General features: G+C 43.2%; 1 protein-coding gene and 1 long non-coding RNA gene across 2 annotated transcripts in view; one reads left to right on the plus strand and one right to left on the minus strand.

The window, feature by feature from the left end:
* Nucleotides 1-350: 350 nt before the first annotated feature.
* znf512 (zinc finger protein 512) lies at nucleotides 351-8,991 on the minus strand. The gene is made up of 15 exons (XM_038968797.1): nucleotides 8,550-8,991; nucleotides 8,145-8,283; nucleotides 7,837-7,892; nucleotides 7,505-7,578; nucleotides 6,958-7,283; nucleotides 6,202-6,858; nucleotides 5,854-5,978; nucleotides 5,677-5,763; nucleotides 5,500-5,598; nucleotides 3,610-3,777; nucleotides 2,774-2,968; nucleotides 2,558-2,659; nucleotides 2,378-2,440; nucleotides 2,089-2,187; nucleotides 351-1,926 (listed from the first exon to the last, which is right to left on the minus strand). Exons 2-15 carry the CDS (start codon nucleotides 8,254-8,256, stop codon nucleotides 1,492-1,494), a joined length of 2,598 nt encoding a protein of 865 aa, XP_038824725.1. The 5' UTR covers nucleotides 8,257-8,283; nucleotides 8,550-8,991; the 3' UTR covers nucleotides 351-1,491.
* A 1,090-nt stretch (nucleotides 8,992-10,081) lies between these two features.
* Nucleotides 10,082-24,673, plus strand: part of LOC120024102 — a 33,572-nt gene continuing 18,980 nt past the window's right edge. The window contains exons 1-2 of the long non-coding RNA XR_005472809.1: nucleotides 10,082-10,098; nucleotides 11,489-11,691. This is a non-coding gene — a long non-coding RNA (uncharacterized LOC120024102). The remainder of the gene's footprint in view (nucleotides 10,099-11,488; nucleotides 11,692-24,673) is intronic.

The raw sequence follows: 24,673 nt of genomic DNA on the forward strand, positions 1-24,673 counted from the left end.
TTCTTGATATGTCACACCTGTCTGGTGGATGGATTATCTTGGCAAAGGAGAAATGCTCACTAACAGGGATGTAAACAAAATTGTGCACATGAAACATTTCTGGGATCTTTTATGTCAGCTCATGAAACCAACACCTCACATTTTTGTTCAGTAATATATTGCCTCGCTGCATGGCTGTGACACACATTTCTGCCACAGGTGGCGCCCAAAGTACTGAAGTGAATAGAACCAGAGCTTGTTCAGACGGCGCATCACTTATCTTTAATTGAACACCTGCAGTTGTTAGTAGAATACGGTTTGTTTACTGTGTAAGACAAAGGCAAAATGAGAACGGAAAATTTGTAGAATTATGTAAATATTTTTTATTTTGCCTGTTAATATAGCTAACACTGCTGGTAGTTAAAAATAGCAGCACAATACAGTACTTCTAAAAAAAGGTATAATGCAGTTTTCTAATCTTGAAACAATAGTTTCTCCATTAATACAAATGTACACAAATGGTGAATTGAAGTGTGTTCCCTTTCATTTGACTAACAACAGTTGGTTCATTAAACACTGAACACAACTCATCTCAAGAAGCAGTGTCTAATGCCAGACAAAACAAATGATGGCACGCTTGTCAACTTTCACAAGGTTGGGTTATGGGAATATGCCTATGATTAGATTGAGCAGTTCATTTCAGTCAATATAAAAGTGCATGCACTATGCCTGTTTCTGTTACAGGAATCACGGACGCAAGCAGAATCTTTGATCTGAAAGACATTGGTTGTCTTTGTAAAATTTTCTAAGCCATCAAATAGGGAAACCCAATTGTTAACAATCAATTTGTTAGGGATCATCAAAAAAATTAAGGGCAGCTTCATTATTCAAAAGTAAAACAGATTAATCTATTCAAAACCTTAAACAGAAGCGCACTGCAAATCTCAACAGGAGAAGAATAAACAAAATACAATCATACAGCAGAGGGGCACAAAGGGAGTAAATAAAACGACAAATGCACCTATTTCCATCTGGACTGTACATCCACAAACAATGCAGCGTTAACACATCACGGACAACTATAACCCGACAACCACCGTATTTCAAATTCATCCTGCGTTAACATATCACAATCCATGATATAAAATGCAGACTACATTAACACCACATGCTACGGTTAAATATGCATTGTAAAGAAGAAGTCTGATAACAGTTATAATAAGGAGTTGTATGAAATAATAAATCCATACACTAGGCACAATCTGTATCGAGGAACTACCGATAATAGGAGTTTAAAAAAGTCTAAGTAAACATGTCAGAAAACAAAAAAGTTATAAATCTTATTAAAATAATAAGACACATTAAAAGTTGGCTAAGATGATCTCATAGTTACAGTTGAAACACAGACTACACATCCCAGGACCAATGCAGAATGCATTTCTATCTGAACGTTCTGTAACGTTGCACCCTCCTGAACGGACCACTGATCTGAAGTCAGGTGATCAAACCGAACTAGAGGTTGCTTCTGGGTCGCTTGGCAGCTTCAGGGTGGGTCTCGATGATACTGGGTCTCTGCAGTGCCCATTGGTCAACGTTGTGTTTCTGGCCCTCAGGCTCCTCTGTCTCTGATCCGCTGCTGGAGCTGCCACTGCTGCTACTGCTGGAATGGTCACTGCCAGTGAAGTCATAGCAGTCCTTCTCCTTCCCTCTCCCCTTCCCCCTCCTCTTCCTCTCTGCTGCCTCAGGGTTGACCTGCAGGGCCGGCTCGGGCACCGCTGGTGGGGGTCCCATCTGCATGTCCTGCCAGGGCTCTAGGATGGGGGTGAAGACATGGAGGGTCTGCTGCTGGAGCTGGTCAGTGGGGTCATTCACAGTGCTGTGCACCTTGGGCTTGGTCTTCAGGACCTTATCAAAGTTCTTGGATTTTGAGGTCACCACAAACCAGTCCTAAGAAAACACAGGACAAAGGAAATTAGTATAGTATGCCACCAAAAAGCACTATAACATGAATTTTTGCAGTACTTTATTCATATGGCAAAACAGTATACATTAATATAATACAGTAGGTCATCATGGTGGTTAAAAGTCTAAAACAAATACATTTCTGACCTGGGAGTGGACAGAGTTGATGTGGTACTTCACCCCACTCTCTGAGTTGAACTCTTTCTTACAGATCAGGCATTTGTATTTCCCTGCTTCAAAGTCCCCCTGCATAATGAGAAAAAAGATTCGGTTGAATTAGATGCTTAATAATGGATTCAATTCCTGTGCATACATCAGATTTTTATGCTGAAGAATTGACTCAGTTTCAGCTGAATAACTTTCCCTGTCTTCTGGATACGTTGCAGTACTTGGAAGTGAAAGACAGCAGAGCAGTGAGAGTAAATCTATTCCATACCCTTCCACAGAGCCCAAGGTGAGCCTTCAGTCCAGACACACTGGTGTAGACCGAGCCGCAGCCCTGAGGGAAACCAGAAAGTTTCCTAGTCACATTATAACACAAGTATAGTACAGTGAGCAACATCTCAACTATACGCAACATGGGATAAAAGATCGTTTTAAAAATGATAGGTCGTACCACGTTTGGGCACTGCACTTTTTTTTGCAGCTTCACTTCGTTTTTCCACTTCCGAAGGACCTCCTGACTGAAGGCAGGCAGCCCTGGGCGGGCATATCTCAGCTGTGGAACCCAACAGAAAAAATAATGGTTAATCTGGAGGTCAATGTATACACAGGAATAGATACAGTAAATGAGCACAGATGTAGGACCATCTTAGTGTTGAAGTGTCCTCACCTTGTTATCGTCTGGGACAAGGTCTCCGATGACCTTCCTCTTGGGCCACTCCTTGGCCAGCTCGTCGTTAGCAATCTCCTGTAGGTGGAAAAAGGCCACCTGGGCTGACATGCGTTTGACCCGGCCGCTGGGTGTCCTCTCAAGGTTGGGCTCTCTCTGGGCCTTCACCTCCTCCTCCTCTGCATTCTGAGGCACCTGTGGGGGAGAGGGAGACAGCTGTCTATCATCGCCCATTCAAGAGAAGCTCAAATAATTTAGAGGAGGAGAAATTAGCTATAAAAAAAGAGACCAAGGAATGGGGTGCTCTGGGAAATTGAGTGGGTGGATATACAGAGAAATATTTGTGACATTGAAGTTGCCAGAATGTAACTGCTACTGATTGTGAGCACAATGGCATGTTGTGCGATGGAATGTCACCCAGTGAATTGTAACCTTGAAAGACTGTCTTATTAGTTAGTGGACAAGTGTATAGTGTAAAACAGGATTCCCCAACGGGTAGCTCCCAGGACGAATTTGGCACACGGGTGGTTTTATTTGACCCCACCAAGTTCTGGATTGTTGGACATAAAAACACAGTAAAAACACAAGGAAATCAGCTCCAATTGATTATAATTTTGGAAATCTGTTCCCAAGTATTCCCACGCAAAATAGAGAGATGTGATCATATACAAATGTAAGCAAGGTATAAAATTATTGTTTTCTTCAAATATTATATCTGTTTCTGATTATTGTGGTCAATTTGCGGTCTATAAATTATTTGTCATTTTGTTTCCCCCCCACCCCTGAATCTAGTTGAAGATCCCTGCTGTAAAGGCAGTGCAATATAGCGAACTCACTGGTGCGTGCTCCGACTTGAGGTGGTACTCCAGGCCTGCCTTGGACTTGTAGACCTTGCCACAGTGTTGGCAGTTGAGAAGCAGCTTCTCCAGCTCAGACTCCTCTTTCCCACATTTCTTCATGTGGTACAGGTAACCCATGATGCTGGTGAAACTACCAGTGCAGCCCTGTAATGTAACACAGTCCTTTAGAGTGAAACACATCTATAGTTCCCATGTACCAACGATGTAGACTATGAAATCCCAGACCTACAGCACCAGTCAAAAGTTTGGACACACCTACTCATTCCAGGGTTCTTCTTTATTTTTTACTATTTTCTACTTTGTAGAATAAAAGTGAAGACATCAAAACTATGAAATAACACATATGGAATCATGTGGCAACCAAAAAAGTGTTAAAGAAATGAAAATATATTTTGTATATTAGATTCTTCAAAGTAGCCACACTTTGCTTTGATGACAGCTTTGCACACACTTGGCATTCTCTCAACCAGCTTCATGAGGAAGTCACCTGGAATGCATTTCAATTAAAACAGGTGTGCCTTGTTAAAAAGTTAACTTAATGCGTGTGCGCCAATCAGTTGTGTTGTGACAAGGTAGGGGTTGTATACAGAAGATAACCCTATTTTGGTAAAAGACCAAGTCCATATTATGGCAAGATCAGCTCAAATAAGCAAAGAGAAACGACAATCTATCATTACTTTAAGAAATAAAGGTCAGTCAATGTGGAAAAGTGCAGTCGCAAAAACCATCAAGAACTATGATGAGACTGGCTCTCACGAGGCCCGCCACAGGAAAGGAAGACCCAGAGTTATCTCTGACGCAGAGGATAAGCTCAGTAGAGTTACCAGCCTCAGAAATTGCAGTCCAAATAAATGCTTCACAGAGTTCAAGTAACAGACACATCTCAACGTCAACTGTTCAGAGGATACTGCGTGAATCAGGCCTTCATGGTCGAATTGCTGCGTAGAAACCACCACTAAAGGACACCAATAAGAAGAAGACTTGCTTGGTCCAAGAAACATGAGCAATGGACATTAGACTGGTGGTCTGACGAGTACAAATTTTTGATTTTTGGTTGAAACCGGCGTGTCTTTGTGAGACGCAGAGTAGGTGAACGGATGATCTCAGCATGTGTGGTTCCCACCGTGAAGCATGGCGGAGGAGGTGTGATGGTGCTTTGCTGATGACACTATCTGTGATTTATTTAGAATTCAAGGCACACTTAACCAGCATGGCTACCACAGCCTTCTGCAGCGATAGGCCATCCCATCTGGTTTGCGCTTAGTGGGACTATCATTTGTTTTTCAACAGGGCAATGACCAAACACACCTCCAGGCTGTGTAATGGCTATTTGACCAATAAGGAGAGTGATGGAGTGCTGCATCAGATGACCTGGCCTCCACAATCACCCGACCTCAACCAAATTGAGATGGTTCGGGATGAGTTGGACCGTAAAGTGAAGGAAAAGTAGCCAACAAGTGCTCAGCATATGTGGGAACTCCTTCAAGATTGTTGGAAAAGCATTCCAGGTGAAGCTGGTTGAGAGAATGCCAAGAGAGTGCAAAGCTGTCATCGAGGCAAAGGGTGGCTACTTTGAAGAATCTAAAATAGAAAATATATTTGTTTAACATTTTTTGGGTTACAAAATGATTCCATATGTGTTATTACATAGTTTTGATGTCTTCACTATTATTCTACAATGTAGAAAATAGTAAAGATAAAGAAAAAACATTGAATGAGTAGGTGTGTCCAAACCTTTGACTGGTACTGTATGTCAGAACATTGTTAATGTGAGAGGCAACCAGACTGCTTTGGGAGACAACCAACAATGGTTAATGTGACATCTGTACTGGAATTTCAGATACAGACGCCATCAAGGAATCATACCTCTTTCGAGCATTTTAATTTGCCCATCCTTTTCAGCACCTTCCTCAATTTTTCCTTCATGGACTGGTCATCCAGGCCATTTATGTCATCTGGTGAGGGCTGGAAAAACAAGACAGTTAACACCAATGTCAACATGAAACACACCAAAACCAGCGTCAGATGGGAGAATGGCCTTACCAGGTTATTGTGGTCTGCCATGATGTGGTACTTCATTCCCGTGGAAGACTTCAGTTGTTTCCCGCATTGCTGACACGTGAAGGGATGCTACAAGGAACATATTAGTATTTTTTGAGATTCAGTTGAACCAAGTGCAACATGGGAGGCTGTTATTGTGAGTACGGCACAGACACACACCAATCGGCAGCTCTCCATATGTTTCTTCAGTCCATCCACAGTCTTCCTGCTCACACTTTTACACTTGGGGCACGTGACTCGCCCTTTGCCCAGGATCATCAGCTGCCACCTCTCTTCTTGACTTCCTGTTCCACACAGGAAGTGGAGTGTTTTTGTTATTGTACAAGTGGAATAAGGAACAATACCTACCATTACAATGCAATTACCAAAGTATTACGTAACATTGTTAATACAACATGGTTACTAAAGTAATTACTGTGTTATTACACAGGTATAGGATGAACTAATGTAAAGTGTTGCCAGGGATTGAATCTATGGTGATATTTGATTTGCTAATTGTCCTCTCACCTGGGGGGTAGACTGGGGGTTCCTTCTTGGTTGTGAAGGTGAAGACTTTAGATTTCTCTTCCTCGGTAGGCTCTGCTGGGTGACTGTGACTGCTCTGGATAGTTACACCTCCAATAGAGTGACTTCTATGAACATGTTCACCTACAACAGAGTAACTGCTCTGGACAAGTTCACCTCCAATAGGGTAACTACTCTGGAGATGTCCACATCCAATAGAATGATTGCACTGGACATGCCCACCTCCAAGCAAGTGACCGCTTTGGACATGGCTATGGGCATGTCCACCTCCTACCAAGTGACTGCTGTCAAAATGGCTATGGACATGCCGACCTCCAACCGAGAGACTGCTGTCAAAATGGCTATGGGCATGTCCACCTCCTACCAAGTGACCACTGTCGACATGGCTATGGGCATGTCTACCTCCTACCAAGTGACCGCTGTCGACATGGCTATGGGCATGTCCACCTCCTACCAAGTGACCACCGTCGACATGGCTATGGGCATGTCCACCTCCAACCAATTGACCGCTGTCGACATGGCTATGGGCATGTCCACCTCCTACCAAGTGACTGCTGTAGACATTGCTATGCCCAACTCCCACTGAGTGACCGCTATGGACATGGCTATGAACATGCCCACCTCCAACAGGAACTGGAACTGCATCAAAGGAAACATTCAACATGAACTAAAACTTGAATACCTGTTTATAATAGAAAGGGTCAGAAGACAAGAAAGTGATGGTTGCAACATAACTACCTGACTGTCTCACTTCTTGAGGGAAATTTGTAACAGAAGGTGTGCTGTTGTTGTCCATCTCCACTCTCCGCATTTTCTTAATCGCAAAATCGGAGGGCAGGTGTGGTTCTTGACCCCGGCCCTGGGCCCTGCTTGTGTCTGGGGCCTGGTTGGGCCAGCAGTCCTTAGCCACCAGCCTGTGAGGCAGTCTGGCAGAGGTTGGTGGAGGAGGAGGCAGCTCACCGTTGGCTACAGCCAGGCTGGAAGACACCACGGAGCAGCAGGACGTCTCGCTGGTTGAATCCTCCACACCAGAACCCAGAGAGACATTCTGAAGATCCTCATACCTAGACAGTGACACACAGCACCAAACTCACATGACAACAACTACTCTGGTCAGCTTTTGCACAGAGAAAATTGTGCACAAGCACAGACTATTTCCCAGATCAAATGCCTCTATCACCTATACACTTTGAACTTGTGGAGATCTGAGAATATTGGACAGGTAGGAGTCAGTGATGGGAAGGAAAACATACAGCAATGGGCAATTAAAATAAAGGAAACTCACAGTGGGCCCATTGACCTTTTTCTGCCATATGACCTTTTCATCTTTTGGGTCGCCTGGGCATGGGGGTCATCATTCTATAATATTAAAGTACAGAACTGTAAAGAAGAGATCCAGTGTCCTACAGGACCTTAGAAGGTTTATTGCGAACACTGCACTAAGGACCATCATATGTTGATGTAGAAGTGCTTAACGCTAAATCATTTCTAGATCCTCATGATGGTTATTTTAGTTTTCATGTTGAGTACTGGAAAAGTGCACCCATACTTGTAAGAACTCTCATAATGGCCAAGTACAACTGAAAGAAAAGACTGTTACTGTGTATATATTCTTACCTTAGGTGGAACAACAATCATGCTCATCACACTCATATCTGGCATCTTCTGGACAGCTGTTGGATTATGGTCACATTTTCATTAGTTCATCTCTTTCCTTACAAAACACTAATGAAGGAGCATTTCCAAGACATTCTGCATGGAATACATAAATGGAGACCAAACATGCAATAATAATGATGATGATTCAAGACATTTGCAACTGGCCAGAGATACATGTGGACATAATGTAATTTATCAATACTCTAACGTTTGCTCAGTAAACTGACAAGTTGTCAATCATCTAGTGACAGTTTAGTGACATTTACCTGGTAGTGGAACACCACTTTTTTGTTTAGGCTGTGAAGCCTTCCTCTTCCTTGGCACATATGATGGTGACATGCTTCCTTGTGTGTGATGATGAAGTTGATGATGATCCATGATTGCAGTTGACCTGACCGATCAGTACTGCAACACATAACACAACACCAGGCCTGAATTCTTCTATGACATAGTCCATCAATAGACATCATCACTATCACATAATTGATAAAAGGGTTTTAATATTATTTCGTCTGGGGAACATGTATTCTGTTAGTAATTTGATGTCCACATTAAGAAGAATCACGTGGCATACCAACCCTTATATGAACACAGGATTAGCCCGCGTGTGAATACAAAGGTAGGCCTAATATGAACTCATTGGTTCTGTTTTGTTCAGTGCAGCAGTGTACCTTACTCGAGCAGTGTAGCAGTAGCAGTGTTACTAAAGCCACAGCCACCATCATTTTCCACGAATAGCCACACAAAAAAGGGGAACGCTTGCTTTGCAGTGACGTTGCAGCAAATCTACACTCTGGATGCTGATATAATGTAAACTTTCTAATCGTGCACTACACGCGCTCAAACAACTTGGCTATAATTGAATTGTTTGATACATTTAAACGTTACATTGTGAAACGTCTACCCGTACCGCACACTCCTTAGCAAGGTTAGCTGCCATTCCTTCCTGTTTTAGTCCCCCTCTGTCATTTCCCCCCGACAACGATCCGCCTAACCACTCGTTGGATTTGGTTATTTGAATAGAAAGACCATCAAATGGTTATGCTGAAATTTTTAAGAGGATATCTAATAAAAAATAATGCTACGACAAACCCTATAGTATCAATTGTCCATATTGCATACCCTCTTTGAGATTACTTCATTCCCGAAACGCCCTCTTAGTGGAGACAACAAATGAGATTCCCATCTCATTCACTACGACTGTAAAAGGGGCGGTTACTTACAGCCATCCAGTACGAACAGGTTTTGTTGAGCAGAACGCAAAACAGAATCCAGATCAGTTATGTCTTCATATTACCTTACGATGGCTCCGCCTCCTAGTAGTATTCTACCTGATGCAGACATAGCAGCAGGATGTAGGCAAAAAAATTATGAAAACTAAAATGAGTTTTTTGGTCTTAATTTAAGGTTAGGGTTAGGCATAAGGTTAGCAGTGTGGTCAAGGTTAGGTTTAAAGTTATGGTTAGGTTTAAAATCAAATTTTAAGAAGATATAAATTATAGAAATAGGCGGGGTTTATGACTTTCTGGCTTTGGTAACTATTGACCGACCTTATAGGTGAGACTGGTGCAGACAGACTTCCGGTGCCTACTGTGCTTTATATTGTGTAAAATGGATTGTCTTGTATATATTAGGGGTTGTTGTATATATTAGATAGATGGGTGGGAGACTCTGTGTAGCTTATCTCAGAGGGGTCAGTCATAGTCAGAATGAAAGTGAATAAATAATTGAAACAGCTACACTGTTGCAACACTGATGTTGTATGAAACAGTAAGATAATATATGTATTTTATTGTCTGTTACATGACTAACACATATGTTTTTCCCTGTTCACTCCCCTTACAGATCCCCAATGGAATGCAGAGGTAATTATTTTAATAGGACACATGCCTATCACTGTTTTAAATAATGTTTAAGTAATGTTAGGCTTATAGCTGTCTGGGCAGTGATCTAAACCAAAACATTGCTACTTTTATTTTTAGGGTCTATACTTGACTTTTCTCTTTTTTATCCATTACAAAACAGAGGTGCCAAGGTTGATGAAGTACTACACCATCACCACTGGCAAGACTATGGGTTCTCATATCCAGTTTATGAGACAACTTGGAGGAGGCTTCACTGAAGTGATGTCACCAGAGCAGAGTGATGTCATCATGTCTTTCTGACCCATTGTCTCTCATGCTGGTACTGATATTTAGGCATCACTGCAGCAGATTCCAGGTAGCCAACCCTCAAAGTGTCCTATATTACTGTCTCTTCTATCTGTTCTATCTCCATACCATAGTTGATATAGATAGAACATCAGTGAGCGCGAGAGTGGGGGGACCTGGGGAGTTCTGAGGTACCGAAAAAAACAACCTTTATAACAAAGCATTGCATGCATGTCATCACATTTGCGTAGTGGCATAGAGCAGTAGAACAGAGGCACTTACAGAAGTTGCACACATAGAGACCATTTTAGTAGCCTTGCATCCGGGAAAAATGTGGCCTTTTATGAATGCATTTCATGCAATTCTACTTCATTTTACATGACTGGAGATTTTGGCAGAATATTTTTTAATACCGCACAAATTATCGAAATGGCAGGCTACTTTGACACTGACAAACTGATAATCTGAGACCAGTAAAAATGACCTCGTCTTGAATCCATCAATAGCCTAGGTTTATGTGTGTGGAGACTCATAATATAGGCTACAATATGAGGATGAAATTATAGTCCTAAAAATCCTTACTCACCTAATGATGCACAGCTTACTTGCTGGAGATGGCCGATGCATTCATTCCAAAAGCCTATCTCTATTTTGTAAAACAATATTTTGAAGTTGATCAAATATTTTGTTCTCCTACAGTAGACGGATAAGTCTTCTCTTTTCAGCAGGAACAATTGCTTTACAACCTGTGTTTTCCCTCAATTGTATTTTAAATATTGCTAAAGGCCTGTTTTGTCTGCATGCTGTTTTTTTCACTGACAGATTTGCCGCGAGTTCCCGACTGTAGGCTATTCCTTGTTATTGGGCTACAATCCACAGCTAGACTATTTAAAAAAAAAAAAAAAGCTATTGATCCTCCGTGGCTAAATTATAGGTCTTCTCATGGTGTAGTAGGCTATTCTGAATGATTTCATTTATTTCTGATTAGACAGCAGTAATTCTATAACTTTGTCAAATGTATTTCAATTCATCAGGGGTGCTGCAGTTCCTTCAGAACCCTTCGCGCAGCTATTGTTCTATAAGGAAAGAAATGATAAAGTGCAACGCTGGAGAGATGAGAGTTGTAGGTTCATGTCTATCAGAGCAGAGAGGGAGATAGATCGTAGAAAGGGAATCTCATTATAGTTATGTGAGAGATACTGGCTCGCTTCGCACACAGCCACAGCCACGCGTTGGTCTCAAACATATAGGTTACAATGTTGCGCAAACCATAAACCCGGGCCGGCTCAACCCAAATCAACACTTGAAATATTAGGCCCGGGGTAGCAGATCCGCAGCACTGCTGCACATTCCTGGTAATCTAGTCAGGGCATGATCAATCCATCCAAAATTAATGGGAAAATAGGCAAACAAAATAAAATGGTAATGAGGTGAAGTATATTTTGTTTTCCTTTTGACAGCTGGTAAACCTGTCATTCTGGTAGTACTGCATCACACCTTCAACCCAGACTACACTGTACCTGACAGCAGCAGACTAGTGACCAGAGGTGATGTAATACTCACAGTGGACTGTCTCTTCCATGAGAGCCAGGGACTATTGGAGTGTCATCACAATGAAGCAGCAGTCAAAGAGATTCTGAAGAAGCTTAATATACATCCTGAGGTATTAACTCATCACCAACATTTTGAATTTCACTCTGCTAATTATGTACTATGAGAGCTAAAGATAATGTTAAAAAAAAATTTTTACAGACTGAATCTGGATCTGTCTGTATGGGTCTGCTCAGGGTATGGAAAAACATTGCAAATGACAAAATACATCAGCAAAATACTGTATTATACCCTCTCAAGCAACTTTCATGTTGGGATATTTTTTACAAGCAGGGCTTATCTTTATTTTCATGATTTCTTCAGCTTTTGTATTGTTGGTCAAAGTCCTATTCAGAGGTCTACTTGTTGCTAGTAATGTAGTAAATATACAGTACAACCTCCATACTATTCTGAGGGTTCTAAAGCCAATGTGTCGTTTTCCGATTGTTTTAATTTCCAGATGGTGTGTTCCTGGATCCTTGGTTGCAGCAGGGCAGTCAGGCGTTGTAAGTCCATCATTAATTAAAACAAAATTCTACAACATTACACTATTTTCAGTAACTTATATACGGTGCATTCAGACAGTTTTCAGACCCCTTGACTTTTTCCAGATTTTGTTACGTTACAGCCTTATTCTAAATTGGATTAAATAATTTCACATCAATCTACACACAATACCCCATAATGACAAAGCAACAACAGGTTAAATAAAAAAAACTTACATATCACATTTACATAAGTATTCAGACCCTTTACTCAGTACTTTGTTGAAGCACGTTTGGCAACGATTACAACCGAGAGTCTTCTTGGGTATGACGCTACAAGTTTGGAACACCTGTATTTGGGGAGTTTCTCCCATTTTTCTCTGCAGATCCTCTCAAGCTCTGTCAGGTTGGATGGGGAGTGTTGCTGCACAGCTGTTTTCAGGTCGCTCCAGAGATATTCGATCGGGTTCAAGTCCGGACTTTGGCTCGGCCACTCAAGGACATTCAGGGACAAAGACATGACGCTTAGCATTCAGGCCAAATAGTTCAATCTTGGTTTCATCAGACCAGAGAATCTGTTTCTCATGGTCTGAGAGTCTTTAGGTGCCTTTTGGCAAACTCCAAGCGGGCTGTCAAAGGCCTTTTATTGAAGAGTGGCTTCCGTCTGGCCCCTCTACCATAAATACCTGATTGGTGGAGTGCTGCGAAGATGGTTGTGCTTCTGGAAGGTTCTCCCATCTCCACAGAGGAACTCTGGAGATCATCAGGTTCTTAGTCACCTCCCTGACCAAGGCTCATCTCCCACAATTACTCAGTTTGGCCGGGCAGCCAGCTCTAGGAATAGCCTTGGTGATACCAAACTTATTCCATTTAAGAATGATGGAGGCCACTGTGTTCTTGGGGACCTTCAATGCTGCAGACATTTTTTCGTACCCTTCCCCAGATCTGTGCATTGACACAATCCTGTCTCTGAGCTCTACGGACATTTTCTTCAACCTCATGGCTTGTTTTTTGCTCTGACATGGGCTGTCAACTATGGGACCTTATAGAGACAGGTGTGTGCCTTTCCAAATCATGTTCAATCAATTCAATTTACCACAGGTGAACTCCAATCAAGTTGAAGAAACATCTCAAGCTCACCTGAGTTTATATTTGGTTGTGAGTGGAAACGCTAAGCGGATGCTTCACATTTATACATCTGGTGAAATATCTGTCTCATTGTTCTATCTCTGGTATTAGTTTAAGATGGCATGATGCTCATGTAATATTCTAGGCCTACTCTGATTGTTTTCTTGCTAGAAACAATAGAAAATATACAATGAGGATGATTCTGCTTTGACTGCCCTCCTTTTAAATATTAAAGTCATTGAATTTCAGTTGCTGAATGAGTGTGAGTCATTGATGAAGCACAAATAGCCGTCATTACACTTTAAGAACATGAACCTGTGTTGGGGTAGGAGTGATGCTGCGTTGTTAACCAAGTGGTGGGTGTTATTTACCAGTTGTGAAGTTGTAAATACCAGTTGGATGCACTCGTTGAGAAACGCAGTTAGGCTAATGGCCAACAAGCTGCGTCAACCATAAACTAAAACTACAGCTATCCATAGCTGTGGGAAGTAGGCAGTACCCCCTGAAAAATCAGAATAAAAAGTATATATATTTAGGAGAACATTTGTTTTCTTCACAAAGGTAATGCACTGCCCCCAAACTACACCCCCAAACTACTTTGTCAGGACCCGGTGTGAGAAACAGTCACTAATAGTCAGCAGAACCCAGAAGATGAGGCAGACACAGCAGTACTAGAGATGGTGGTTTAATAAAGGAAAAAGATCTTCAGGCAAAAAATATAAATCCACAACGTCAAAAATAAAGCCAAGAGAAAAAATGGATATCCTCCAAAATACAAAGAAAATCCACAAAGTGGTAAGAACAGCAGGGAAAAACAAACCTCAAAAGACTAATCAAAAATAAACAAGAACAAAACCAGAGAACCTCTGGAAAATCCAACAAGAGAAATATATGTTCACAGCAAGGCTGGGGCTGGGTGCTAACATACAAACACTGAGCAAAGAACTGAGGAACACACAGGGTTTAAATACCTACAAGGAAATGACACACAGGTGCAAATAATAATTAGAACAAGGAAAAAACAAAAGGTTCAAAAAAGGCACAATGGGGGCATCTAGTGACCAAAACCTGAACAATCCTGGCCAAATCCTGACAGAATCCCCCTTCTAGGAACGGCTCCTGACGTTCCTACCAGCCTTCTCAGGGTGGAGGACCCTGAACTGACGAATGAGGTCAGGGTCCAGTATGTCTTTGGCAGGAACCCAGGAGAGCTCCTCGGGACCGTAGCCTTCCCAGTCCACCAGATACTGCCAGGACCGCTGCACCCGGCGGGAATCCAGTATCCGATGGACGGTATAAGCCGACTGGCCTCCGATGACACGGGGCGGAGGGGGAGGTCTGCCTGCCGGGATAAGGGGAGAAAAAACAACAGGTTTTAATAAAGAAATGTGAAATGTGGGATTAATCTTAAGGGATCTGGGTAAGTGCAGGCGAAAAGTAACGGGATTCACTCTCCTGGCAACCTTAAAGGGACGGATGAATATCTGGGACAGCTTGCGAGACTCCACCCGTAGCGGTAAGTTCTTAGTTGAGAGCCATACTCTCTGGCCGGGGTACAGGGTAGGCCCGGGACGGCGACGTCTGTTGGCTTGTCGTTGGTACTGCTGTGAGGAACGCAGAAGATTAAGACGGGCCTTCTTCCACGTAAGCCGACAGCGTCTGATGAACCTCAAGGCTGAAGGCACTCTGACTACTGCCTCCTGGTCCGGGAACAATAGAGGAGCATAGCCAAACTGACACTCGTGCGGGGATATATCAGTGGAGGAGGAGCACAAGGTGTTGTGCGCGTACTCGGCCCAAACAATGAAGGATGACCATGAGGACGGGTTGTTGGAGACCATACATCTGAGGGTGGTTTCCAGCTCTTGATTCATCCTCTCAGTTTGGCCGTTGGACTCCGGATGGTACCCTGAAGATAGACTGGCCGTGGCCCCTATGAGTTGGCAGAAGGCCTTCCAAAACCTTGAGGCGAACTGGGGACCTCTGTCGGAAACCATATCTTGCGGAATGCCAAAGACCCGGAACACATGGTTAATCACCAACTCAGCCGTTTCCTTGGCAGAAGGTAATTTAGTCAAGGGAACAAACCTGGCCGCCTTAGAAAACCTGTCGATGATGACTAGGATAGTAGTATTACCATGGGACGGAGGAAGGCCAGTAATAAAGTCCAACGAGATATGGGACCAGGGTCGGTGGGGAATAGATAAAGGGTGAAGGAGTCCTTGAGGGCGGAGGTGAGAAGATTTGCCCTGGCAGCACACGGGACAGGCCTTGACGAAAGTGGCAACGTCTTCTTTTATGGTGGGCCACCAGAACTTACGCTGGATGAACTCCAAGGTGCGACCTACGCCCGGGTGACAGGTGAGGCGAGAGGAGTGCCCCCACAGAAGGACTTGGGACCTTGCTGCCTTGGGAACAAACAACCGATTGGCAGGACCTCCTTTAGGACCCGGTTCGATGGCTTGAGCTTGTTTCACGGTATCCTCAACTTGCCACGAGATCGGAGCCACGATCTTAGCGGCAGGAAGGACAGTCATGTCAGTATCTTCTCGAATGGCAGGAGAGTAGACTCGTGACAAGGCGTCCGGTTTGAGATTCTTCGACCCGGGTCTATAGGTGAGGATAAACTGGAATCGATTGAAGAAAAGAGACCATCGAGCTTGTCTGGAGTTCAACCGCTTCGCCTGCTGGATATACTCCAGATTTTTGTGGTCCGTAAGCACTTGAAACGGTTGAGAAGCCCCCTCGAGCCAGTGTCTCCATTCCTTCAATGCCATCTTAACCGCTAGGAGTTCACGATCCCCCACATCGTAATTCCTCTCGGCCGGGGTAAGCCGGTGAGAGAAGAAGGCGCAAGGATGAAGCCTCTTGTCTTCACCCCTCTGAGACAGGACAGCTCCAACACCAACCTCTGATGCGTCTACCTCCACCACAAAAGGTTCATCCGCCGTCGGTAGTGTCAGGATGGGAGCAGAGAGGATGCGCTGCTTGAGTCCTTGGAAGGCCGTCTCAGCTTCTTTTCCCCACAGAAACCTTGTGTTGCCACCCTTGGTTAAAGCTGAGAGAGGAGCTTCCACCAAGCTGAAGTTCTTGATGAACTTGTGGTAAAAATTAGTAAAGCCCAGGAAACGCTGAACTTCCTTAACAGACTTGGGGGTGGGCCAATCCGCTTTCGCCCCTATCTTCCTGGGGTCCATCTGGACTCGACCGGGTTCCACTACAAATCCCAGGAATTGTACTCGAGAGGAATGGAATTCACACTTTTCCGGCTTAACGTACAAATGGCTGTCTAGGAGGCGTTTGAGCACTTGTCTGACATGCTTAGTGTGTTCTTGAAGGGAGCTCGAAAAGATGAGGATGTCATCCAAGTAAACAAACACGAAGATGTTAACTTCTTCTGGCTGCAAGGGAAAGTGTTGAGTAGCCAGTGAAATCGTGCCCATTTCAAACGGCCTCCTACTCAATTCTTGCTCGTACAATATGGATATTATTATTAATATTGGATAGAAAACACTCTCTAGTTTCTAAAAACGTTTGAATTATTTCTCTGAGTGAAACACAAATCCTTCTGCAGCACTTTTCCTGACCAGGAAGTGAAATGTCAGAAATCTATGCTCTGTTCAACCTCATGCCTATACATGGGAGTGTGACGTAGGAGTCTACAAACACTTCCTACGCCTTCCCCTGGTTGTCAAGATGCAGTGAGAGAAGAAATTTCGTGTCTACCTTGGTCTGAGGTGGAATAAAAGATCTTTGTTTGACGTGACCGTCCATATCCTGTTTCTGGAGCGCGCGAAAGAGGACACGGATATGGCTTATGTTTAGCTGTGGTTATGAAAGACGAACATCTCTGTCTTAGATTTGATTTGATACATGTCACCATATCATCGTAACGTATGTTTTTTCAATATAGTTTAATCAGATTATTGAAACTTTTTCGGGAGTTTTGCCGTGTTCCGTTTTCTAACTTTGTTGACTTTGGAGTAATCCGTGTCACTTGGCAAGTGCCAATGCTAAGTGAAGAGGGAAATTTGCCATTCTGAATCCAAACAACGACTCATCTGGACAGAGGACACCTTGTTCAACATTCTGATGAAAGATCAGCAAAAGTAAGAGCCAATTTATGATGTTATTTCATATATCTGTCGTGCATGTTGACTGGTCGTGGGCGCCCAAGTTTTTCTTGCTATTGCTGCTATGCTAATATCACGCTACATTTTGTTTGCGCTGTAAAACATTTAATAAATCGGAAATATTGTCTAGAATCACAAGATGCCTGTCTTTCAATTGCTGTACACTATGTATTTTTCAGAAATGTTTTATGATGAGTAATTAGGTATTTGACGTTGGTGTCTGTAAATATTATGGCTGCTTTCGGTGCAATTTCTGATTGTAGCTGAAATGTAAACTATGAATTATACCTGAAATATGCAAATGTTTTGAAAAAAACATATGCTATACAATAAATATGTTATCAGATTGTCATCTGATGAGGTTGTTTCTTGGTTAGTGGCTATTTTTATCTTTATTTGGCCGAATTTGTGATAGCTACTGATGGAGTAAAAAACTGATGGAGTAAGAAAATTGGTGTCTTTTGCTAACGTGGTTAGCTAATAGATTTACATAGTGTCTTCCCTGTAAAACATTTTAAAAATCGGACATGTTGGCTTGATTCACAAAATGTGCACCTTTCATCTGGTGTCTTGGACTTGTTAATGTGTGAAAGTTAAATATTTAAAAAAAATATCTTTTGAATTTCGCGCCCTGCACTTTGAGCTGGATGTTGTCATAAGTGTACCGGTGTCGGGCTGCACCCCTAACAGGTTAAGCATATCGTTTATGAGCGCTTGGAACACAGCCGGGGCGTTGGTCAGGCCGAAGGGCATCACCAAGTATTCGTAGTGACCAGTAGGCGTGTTGAAAGCGGTCTTCCACTCGTCACCGGGTTTGATCAGCACAAGATGGTATGCGTTCCGCAGGTCAAGCTTAGTGAAGACAACTGCTTCCTGGAGCAGCTCAAAGGCTGTGGCCATAAGGGGTAGCGGGTAGCGGTTACGGACGGTTATTGCATTGAGTCCCCGGTAGTCGATGCAAGGACGTAATCCACCGTCTTTTTTGGCCACAAAGAAAAACCCTGCTCCCGCCGGCGAGGTGGATGGACGCATGAGGCCTGCTGCCAGAGCGTCCTTGATGTAGGTATCCATAGCAGCTCGTTCGGGAGGAGATAGGGAAAAGATCCGACCCCTGGGGGGCAGGTGCCCGGAAACAGGTCGATGGGGCAATCGTAAGATCTATGGGGTGGTAGTTTGGTGGCCCTCTGTTTGCTAAATACCGGTTTGAGGTCATGGTAACACTCGGGAACTCGGGACAGGTCGATGGATTCTAGAGACTCGGGAGGGGAACTCGGGGAACTCGGGAAGATACAAGTGGCTTGGCACGTAGGACCCCACTGCTTGATAGTGCCCACAGACCAGTCGATGTGAGGGTTATGGCTGTGAAGCCAGGGGTATCCAAGGACGAGAGGGACCTCGGAACAGGAGATCAGATGAAAGTTCATCATTTCCTGGTGTTGGGAAACTGAAAGTCGCAAGCGGGTAGTGACACGAGTAACAAGTCCAGATCCCAAAGGGCTTCCATCCAACGTAGTAACCCTTATGGGGTCACTTAGAGGTTCAGAGGGAACGCCATTCTCCTTCGCCCAGACACCATCCATGAAGTCACCTGCGGCTCCAGAGTCTACCAAGGCTTGAAGAGAAAGCTCGTGGTTGTCCCAGGAAAGGGTAACTGGAATGAGAAGGCGGGAGTTGGATGGATGGGAGGAGGTTATGTTTCCCGTTACAGTCCTACCAGGCCTGCACGGGAGAGTGCGTTTCCCATGGAGCCCGGGACACGTGGAGCGGAAATGGCCCGGTTTGCCGCAATATAGACAGCATCGCTCCCTCATCCGGCGGTCTCTCTCAGCCTGGGAGATGCGTCCAACCTGCATGGGTTCCGGTGGAGCCAGCGAGGATAAAGGTGGAGACTCGGAGCTGGGACCGATAGGAGCTAGGGTGAGAGGTCTACGGTTGAGCTCTCTCTCTCTCAGACGCTGGTCTATGCGTGAGGCCAATTTTATAAGGGACTCGAGATTGTCCGGTGGTTCCCGAGTGGCCAGTTAATCTTGGATGGTGTCGGAAAGACCCTTCAAAAAGCACGCTGTGAGCGCCTCGTCGTTCCAGCCACTCGCTGCTGCCACCGTGCGGAACTGGATGGCATAGTCCGTCACGCTGCGCCGTCCTTGGCGGAGGAGCTGTTTGGCTGAGTCAGGGCCGCTGGTAGGACCTTGAAACACTCGCTTGAATTCTTCAGCAAAGGTAGAGTAGCTGGCACAGCATGGACTTTGGGCATCCCACACAGCAGTAGCCCAGGCTAGGGCTTTTTCCGACAACAGGGTGATGATATATGCTATCCTGGACCGGTCGGTGGGAAATGACGAGGGTTGCAGCTCGAAGGAGAGAGAACATTGGGTGAAAAACCCCTTACAAACACTCGGATCACCTGAGAACCGTTGGGGAGGTGGCAGACGAGGTTCAGCCAGGGGGTTAACTGCCACGGGCACTTGAATCTGATGTACTGGAGCAGAAGTGGTTGCCGGGGAAAGTCGATCAGAAATCTGCTTTATGGAAGTCAGCATCTCAGACAGAAGTTGAGAATGTCTAGCCATTAACCTCTACTTCCTCAGAAACCCGGGTCCGGGAGCACCCCCACCAGTAAAAATGCTGACTAGCATAGGCTAGCATAGCGTCACAAGTAAATAGTAGCATCTAAATATCATTAAATCACAAGTCCAAGACACCAGATGAAAGATACACATCTTGGTAATCAAGCCATCATTTCTGATTTTTTAAATGTTTTACAGGGAAGACACAATATGTAAATCTATTAGCTAACCACGTTAGCAAAAGACACCACTCCCATACTCCACCATTTTTTTTTACCATCAGCAGCTATCACAAATTCGACCAAATAAAGATATAAATAGCCACTAACCAAGAAACAACCTCATCAGATGACAGTCTGATAACATATTTATTGTATAGCATAGGTTTTGTTAGAAAAATGTGCATATTTCAGGTATAAATCAGAGTTTACTATTGCAGCCCCCATCACAACTCTCACCAAAGCCACTCGAATAACTACAGAGACCATCGTGTATTAGCTAATTACTCATCATAAAACATTTCTTAAAAATACACAGCGTACAGCAGATGAAAGACACAGATCGTGTGAATCCAAACAATATTTCAGATTTTCTAAGTGTCTTACAGCGAAAACACAATATAGCGTTATATTAGTTTACCACATGTGCAAACATCACCCCAGCATTGATTCAAGGCAAAAAGAGTGATAACGTGTAAACCACCAAAATATATAAATTTTTTCACTAACCTTCTCAGAATTCTTCAGATGACAGTCCTGTAACATCATATTACACAATGCATATAGAGTTTGTTCGAAAATGTGCATATTTAGCGGCACAAATCGTGCTTATACAATGAGAAAAGTAGGCAAAATCTCAAGCAATCTGTACGGCGCCATCTTGGAAAGCCACCTATTCTTATCGAAAACTATTCATAAACTTGACTAAAAAAATACAGGTTGGACAGCAATTGAAAGACAAATTAGTTCTTAATGCAATCGCTGAATTACATTTTTTAAATTAACGTTACTGTGCAATACAGGGTGCAATACAGGGTGCGATAACGCACGGCAAATAATGGCGTCTTATGCATTTTACTTTTTCAACAGAACAACGAATTATCAGCATAAATAGTTCTTACTATTAGCTGAACTCCCATCAGAATCTTGGGAAGGGTGTCCTTTGTCCAAAAGAATCGTTGCTGGGTTGGAGAATGTTTTCTTCCACGTTGCAATTAGCAGTACACAATGGCATGCGAGAGAGAAATACCCAACTTCATTCAACGGCAGAAAATGAAATGCCCGAAAATCGCAATATACTGACATAAACTGATAGAAATCGGTTTAAAATAACAAGATTATGATGTCTTTAAAGCCTATATCGAATAAAAACAGAGCCGGATATAACTAGAAGCTAAAACGGGAGCTTCTAAAACGACATTCCAAGGTCCTTTGTGCGTCAGCGCAGAGAATCAAAAGGGGGGACACATCAATTCCAATCAATTTATAGACTTCCTGAACTGCGTAGAGACTCCATTTCAAGGCCCTCTATTCGCTGACACCCAGGGGAAGGCGTATGCAGTGCATCTCAACCAATAGAAGACAGGCAAAGTTATGCACAGGTCTGGGAACAGGTTTGGAAAAATCTGCATTCTCAACTCCACATAGGGAAATTGCTCTAAGTCGAGTTCTGTTTCACTTAGACATAATTCAAACGGTTTTAGAAACTAGAGAGTGTTTTCTATCCAATAGTAATAATAATATGCATATTGTACGAGCAAGAATTGAGTACGAGGCAGTTTAATTTGGGAACACCAAGAAAAAAATAGTGCTAACAGCTCCCCCTATTGACAAGAAGGGCCTCTTGCTGAACCAGAGCAGCTTCGTGGCGTTGGACAGTCCCCTCGTGGTGGGACAGCATGGAAAAAAAATCCTGGGTACTGTCTGCCTCTGGGTTCATTTTAATGGCTCAGTGTTTCTGTCAGGACCCGGTGTGAGAAACAGTCACTAATAGTCAGCAGAACCCAGAAGATGAGGCAGACACAGCAGTACTAGAGATGGTGGTTTAATAAAGGAAAAAGATCTTCAGGCAAAAAATATAAATCCACAATGTCAAAAATAAAGCCAAGAGAAAAAATGGATATCCTCCAAAATACAAAGAAAATCCACAAAGTGGTAAGAACAGCAGGGGAAAACAAACCTCAAAAGACTAATCAAAAATAAACAAGAACAAAACCAGAGAACCTCTGGAAAATCCAACAAGAGAAATATATGTTCACAGCAAGGCTAGGGCTGGGTGCTAACATACAAACACTGAGCAAAGAACTGAGGAACACACAGGGTTTAAATACCTACAAGGAAATGACACACAGGTGCAAATAATAATTAGAACAAGGAAAAAACAAAAGGTTCAAAAAAGGCGCAATGGGGGCATCTAGTGACCAAAACCTGAACAATCCTGGCCAAATCCTGACATACTTCCTTTGGCTTTGCAGCTATCATGCTTGTAACCAAATTATAGTGTTAAAAAAACATGTTATTAGATTGTTTTTAATAAATAGTGTTTTGTTGTTGGATTTAAGTGCTGAAAATGCTGTTATCGAGGTAATTTCCTTAGTAGGTGACGTCATAAGTCAGCATGTGGGAGAAGTCGGAGCTCATGGATGACAGACGAGGGGTAAAAACCACCTTCCCCATTTGGTTATGAACTCAGCTTTAGATATTTGGTAAGAGCCAGCAGCAGCAACCCCATGTAGTCCCTACTCCTCACTCAAATTCCGTTTCAGTTATTAGGAACTCTAGTGGTGATATTCCAAACCACTTCACAATGGTTTCTACTCAATATTGTCCATTTGACTGTAATATGAATAAGATTTAAATTTCTGTTAGGCCTTTTAAAACGTTGACTAAGCACCTTTTAGTAAGTGGACTAATTAAGCAACAAGGCACGAGGGGATGTGGTACTGTATATGGCCAATATACCACAGCTAAGGGGTGTTCTTATGCACGACGCAATGTGGAGTTCCTGGACACAGCTCTTAGCCATGGTATATTGGCCATATATCACAAAGCCCAGAGGTGCCTTATAGTTATTATAAACTGGTTACCAACGTAATTAGAGTAGTAAAAATAAATGTTTTGTCATACCAGTTGTATATGGTCTAATATACCACAGCTGTCAGCCAATCAGCATTCAGGGCACGAACCACCCAGTTCATAATCTTTGTTAAAATGTGGGCTTTCTGTATCCAAAAGTCATTTTCTTGATTTTATGTTATTGTTTTGGTAATAAAACTATACATAGCCAACAATGTGCCACAATGTTTTCATAAGTTATTACATTTCCACAATAGAACAACAACAGTGATTATTTCAACACAATAAATATCTTGGCTACATTATTCCAGTTCTCAGTAATTATTTTCCTTGAAGGGCCACATTAGAATATATTTTTGCCATCGTGGGCCAGAATCATATTACAGGATTATACATAATGTGTATGATTGTGTTGACAGATATATCTACTGTAAGTCACCTCCAGATATGCTACTTATTTTACTTTTTAACACAGAAATTAACCACATCCATGTTCTCCTTTTGGTAGGTATTTTCATTATTAAACATGCAATAAACTACACGGAGGGAAAAGTACACTGTGCAATCAGCCCCACAGACAGAACTCTTGTTAACAGGTATGCACAAAAACACAAGAAAGAGAGAGAGCTCAACATTACATTTAAACTACTCAATCAGTGTGAGGAGTGAAGTCTCTGATGGGCATTGACTAGAGCAGTGAAGTCATGTATAGTTTCTGACATCGCTATGCGCAGTGAAGTCATCAGATGGGGCCACAGTGTCTCCTGACCCCTCCTGTCTCAGCCTCCAGTATTTATGCTGCAGTAGTTTATGTGTCGGGGGGCTAGGGTCAGTTTGTTATATCTGGAGTACTTCTCCTGTCTTATCTGGTGTCCTGTGTGAATTTAAGTATGCTCTCTCTAATTCTCTCTTTCTCTCTTTATTTCTCTCTCTCGGAGGACCTGAGCCCTAGGACCATGCCTCAGGACTACCTGGCATGATGACTCCTTGCTGTCCCCAGTCCACCTGGCCGTGCTGCTGCTCCAGTTTCAACTGTTCTGCCTGTGGCTATGGAACCCTGACCTGTTCACCGGACGTGCTACCTGTCCCAGACCTGCTGTTTTCAACGCTCTAGAGACCGCAGGAGCGGTAGAGATACTCTTAATGATCGGCTATGAAAAGCCAACTGACATTTATTCCTGAGGTGCTGACTTGCTGCACCCTCGACAACTACTGTGATTATTATTATTTGACCATGCTGGTCATTTATGAACATTTGAACATCTTGGCCATGTTCTGTTATAATCTCCACCCGGCACAGCCAGAAGAGGACTGGCCACCCCTCATAGCCTGGTTCCTCTCTAGGTTTCTTCCTAGGTTTTAGCCTTTCCAGGGAGTTTTTCCAAGCCAACGTGCTTCTACACCTGCATTGCTTGCTGTTTGGGGTTTTAGGCTGAGTTTCTGTACAGCACTTTGAGATATCAGCTGATGTAAGAAGGGCTATATATAAATAAAATACATTTGATTTGATTGCTGAGAGGTGAGAGTCAGTAAGAGATGATCTGTGCCTTGACTTGTTATATTCGTCACTGAAAATGTCTGTTCACACACATAGGTTGACCCAAACAGTACAAACATCTTCTGAGCATAACTCCTAATCTTTGGAAAGTTTTGTTCATCGAGAGATGC

Source organism: Salvelinus namaycush, chromosome 29 (assembly GCF_016432855.1).
Source record: "Salvelinus namaycush isolate Seneca chromosome 29, SaNama_1.0, whole genome shotgun sequence".
NCBI classification, from domain to species: Eukaryota; Metazoa; Chordata; class Actinopteri; order Salmoniformes; family Salmonidae; genus Salvelinus; species Salvelinus namaycush.

Bases quoted from the DNA above. Each gene is read 5' to 3' on its own strand.
- znf512 (XM_038968797.1), bottom strand. From the start codon at position 8,256: ATGGATCATCATCAACTTCATCATCACACACAAGGAAGCATGTCACCA. The intron at 7,893-8,144 runs GTAAATGTCACT...ATAATCCAACAG, and splicing joins AAGTGGTGTTCCACTACCAG to CTGTCCAGAAGATGCCAGAT. The intron at 2,441-2,557 runs GTACGACCTATC...GGTTTCCCTCAG, and splicing joins AAGTGCAGTGCCCAAACGTG to GGCTGCGGCTCGGTCTACAC.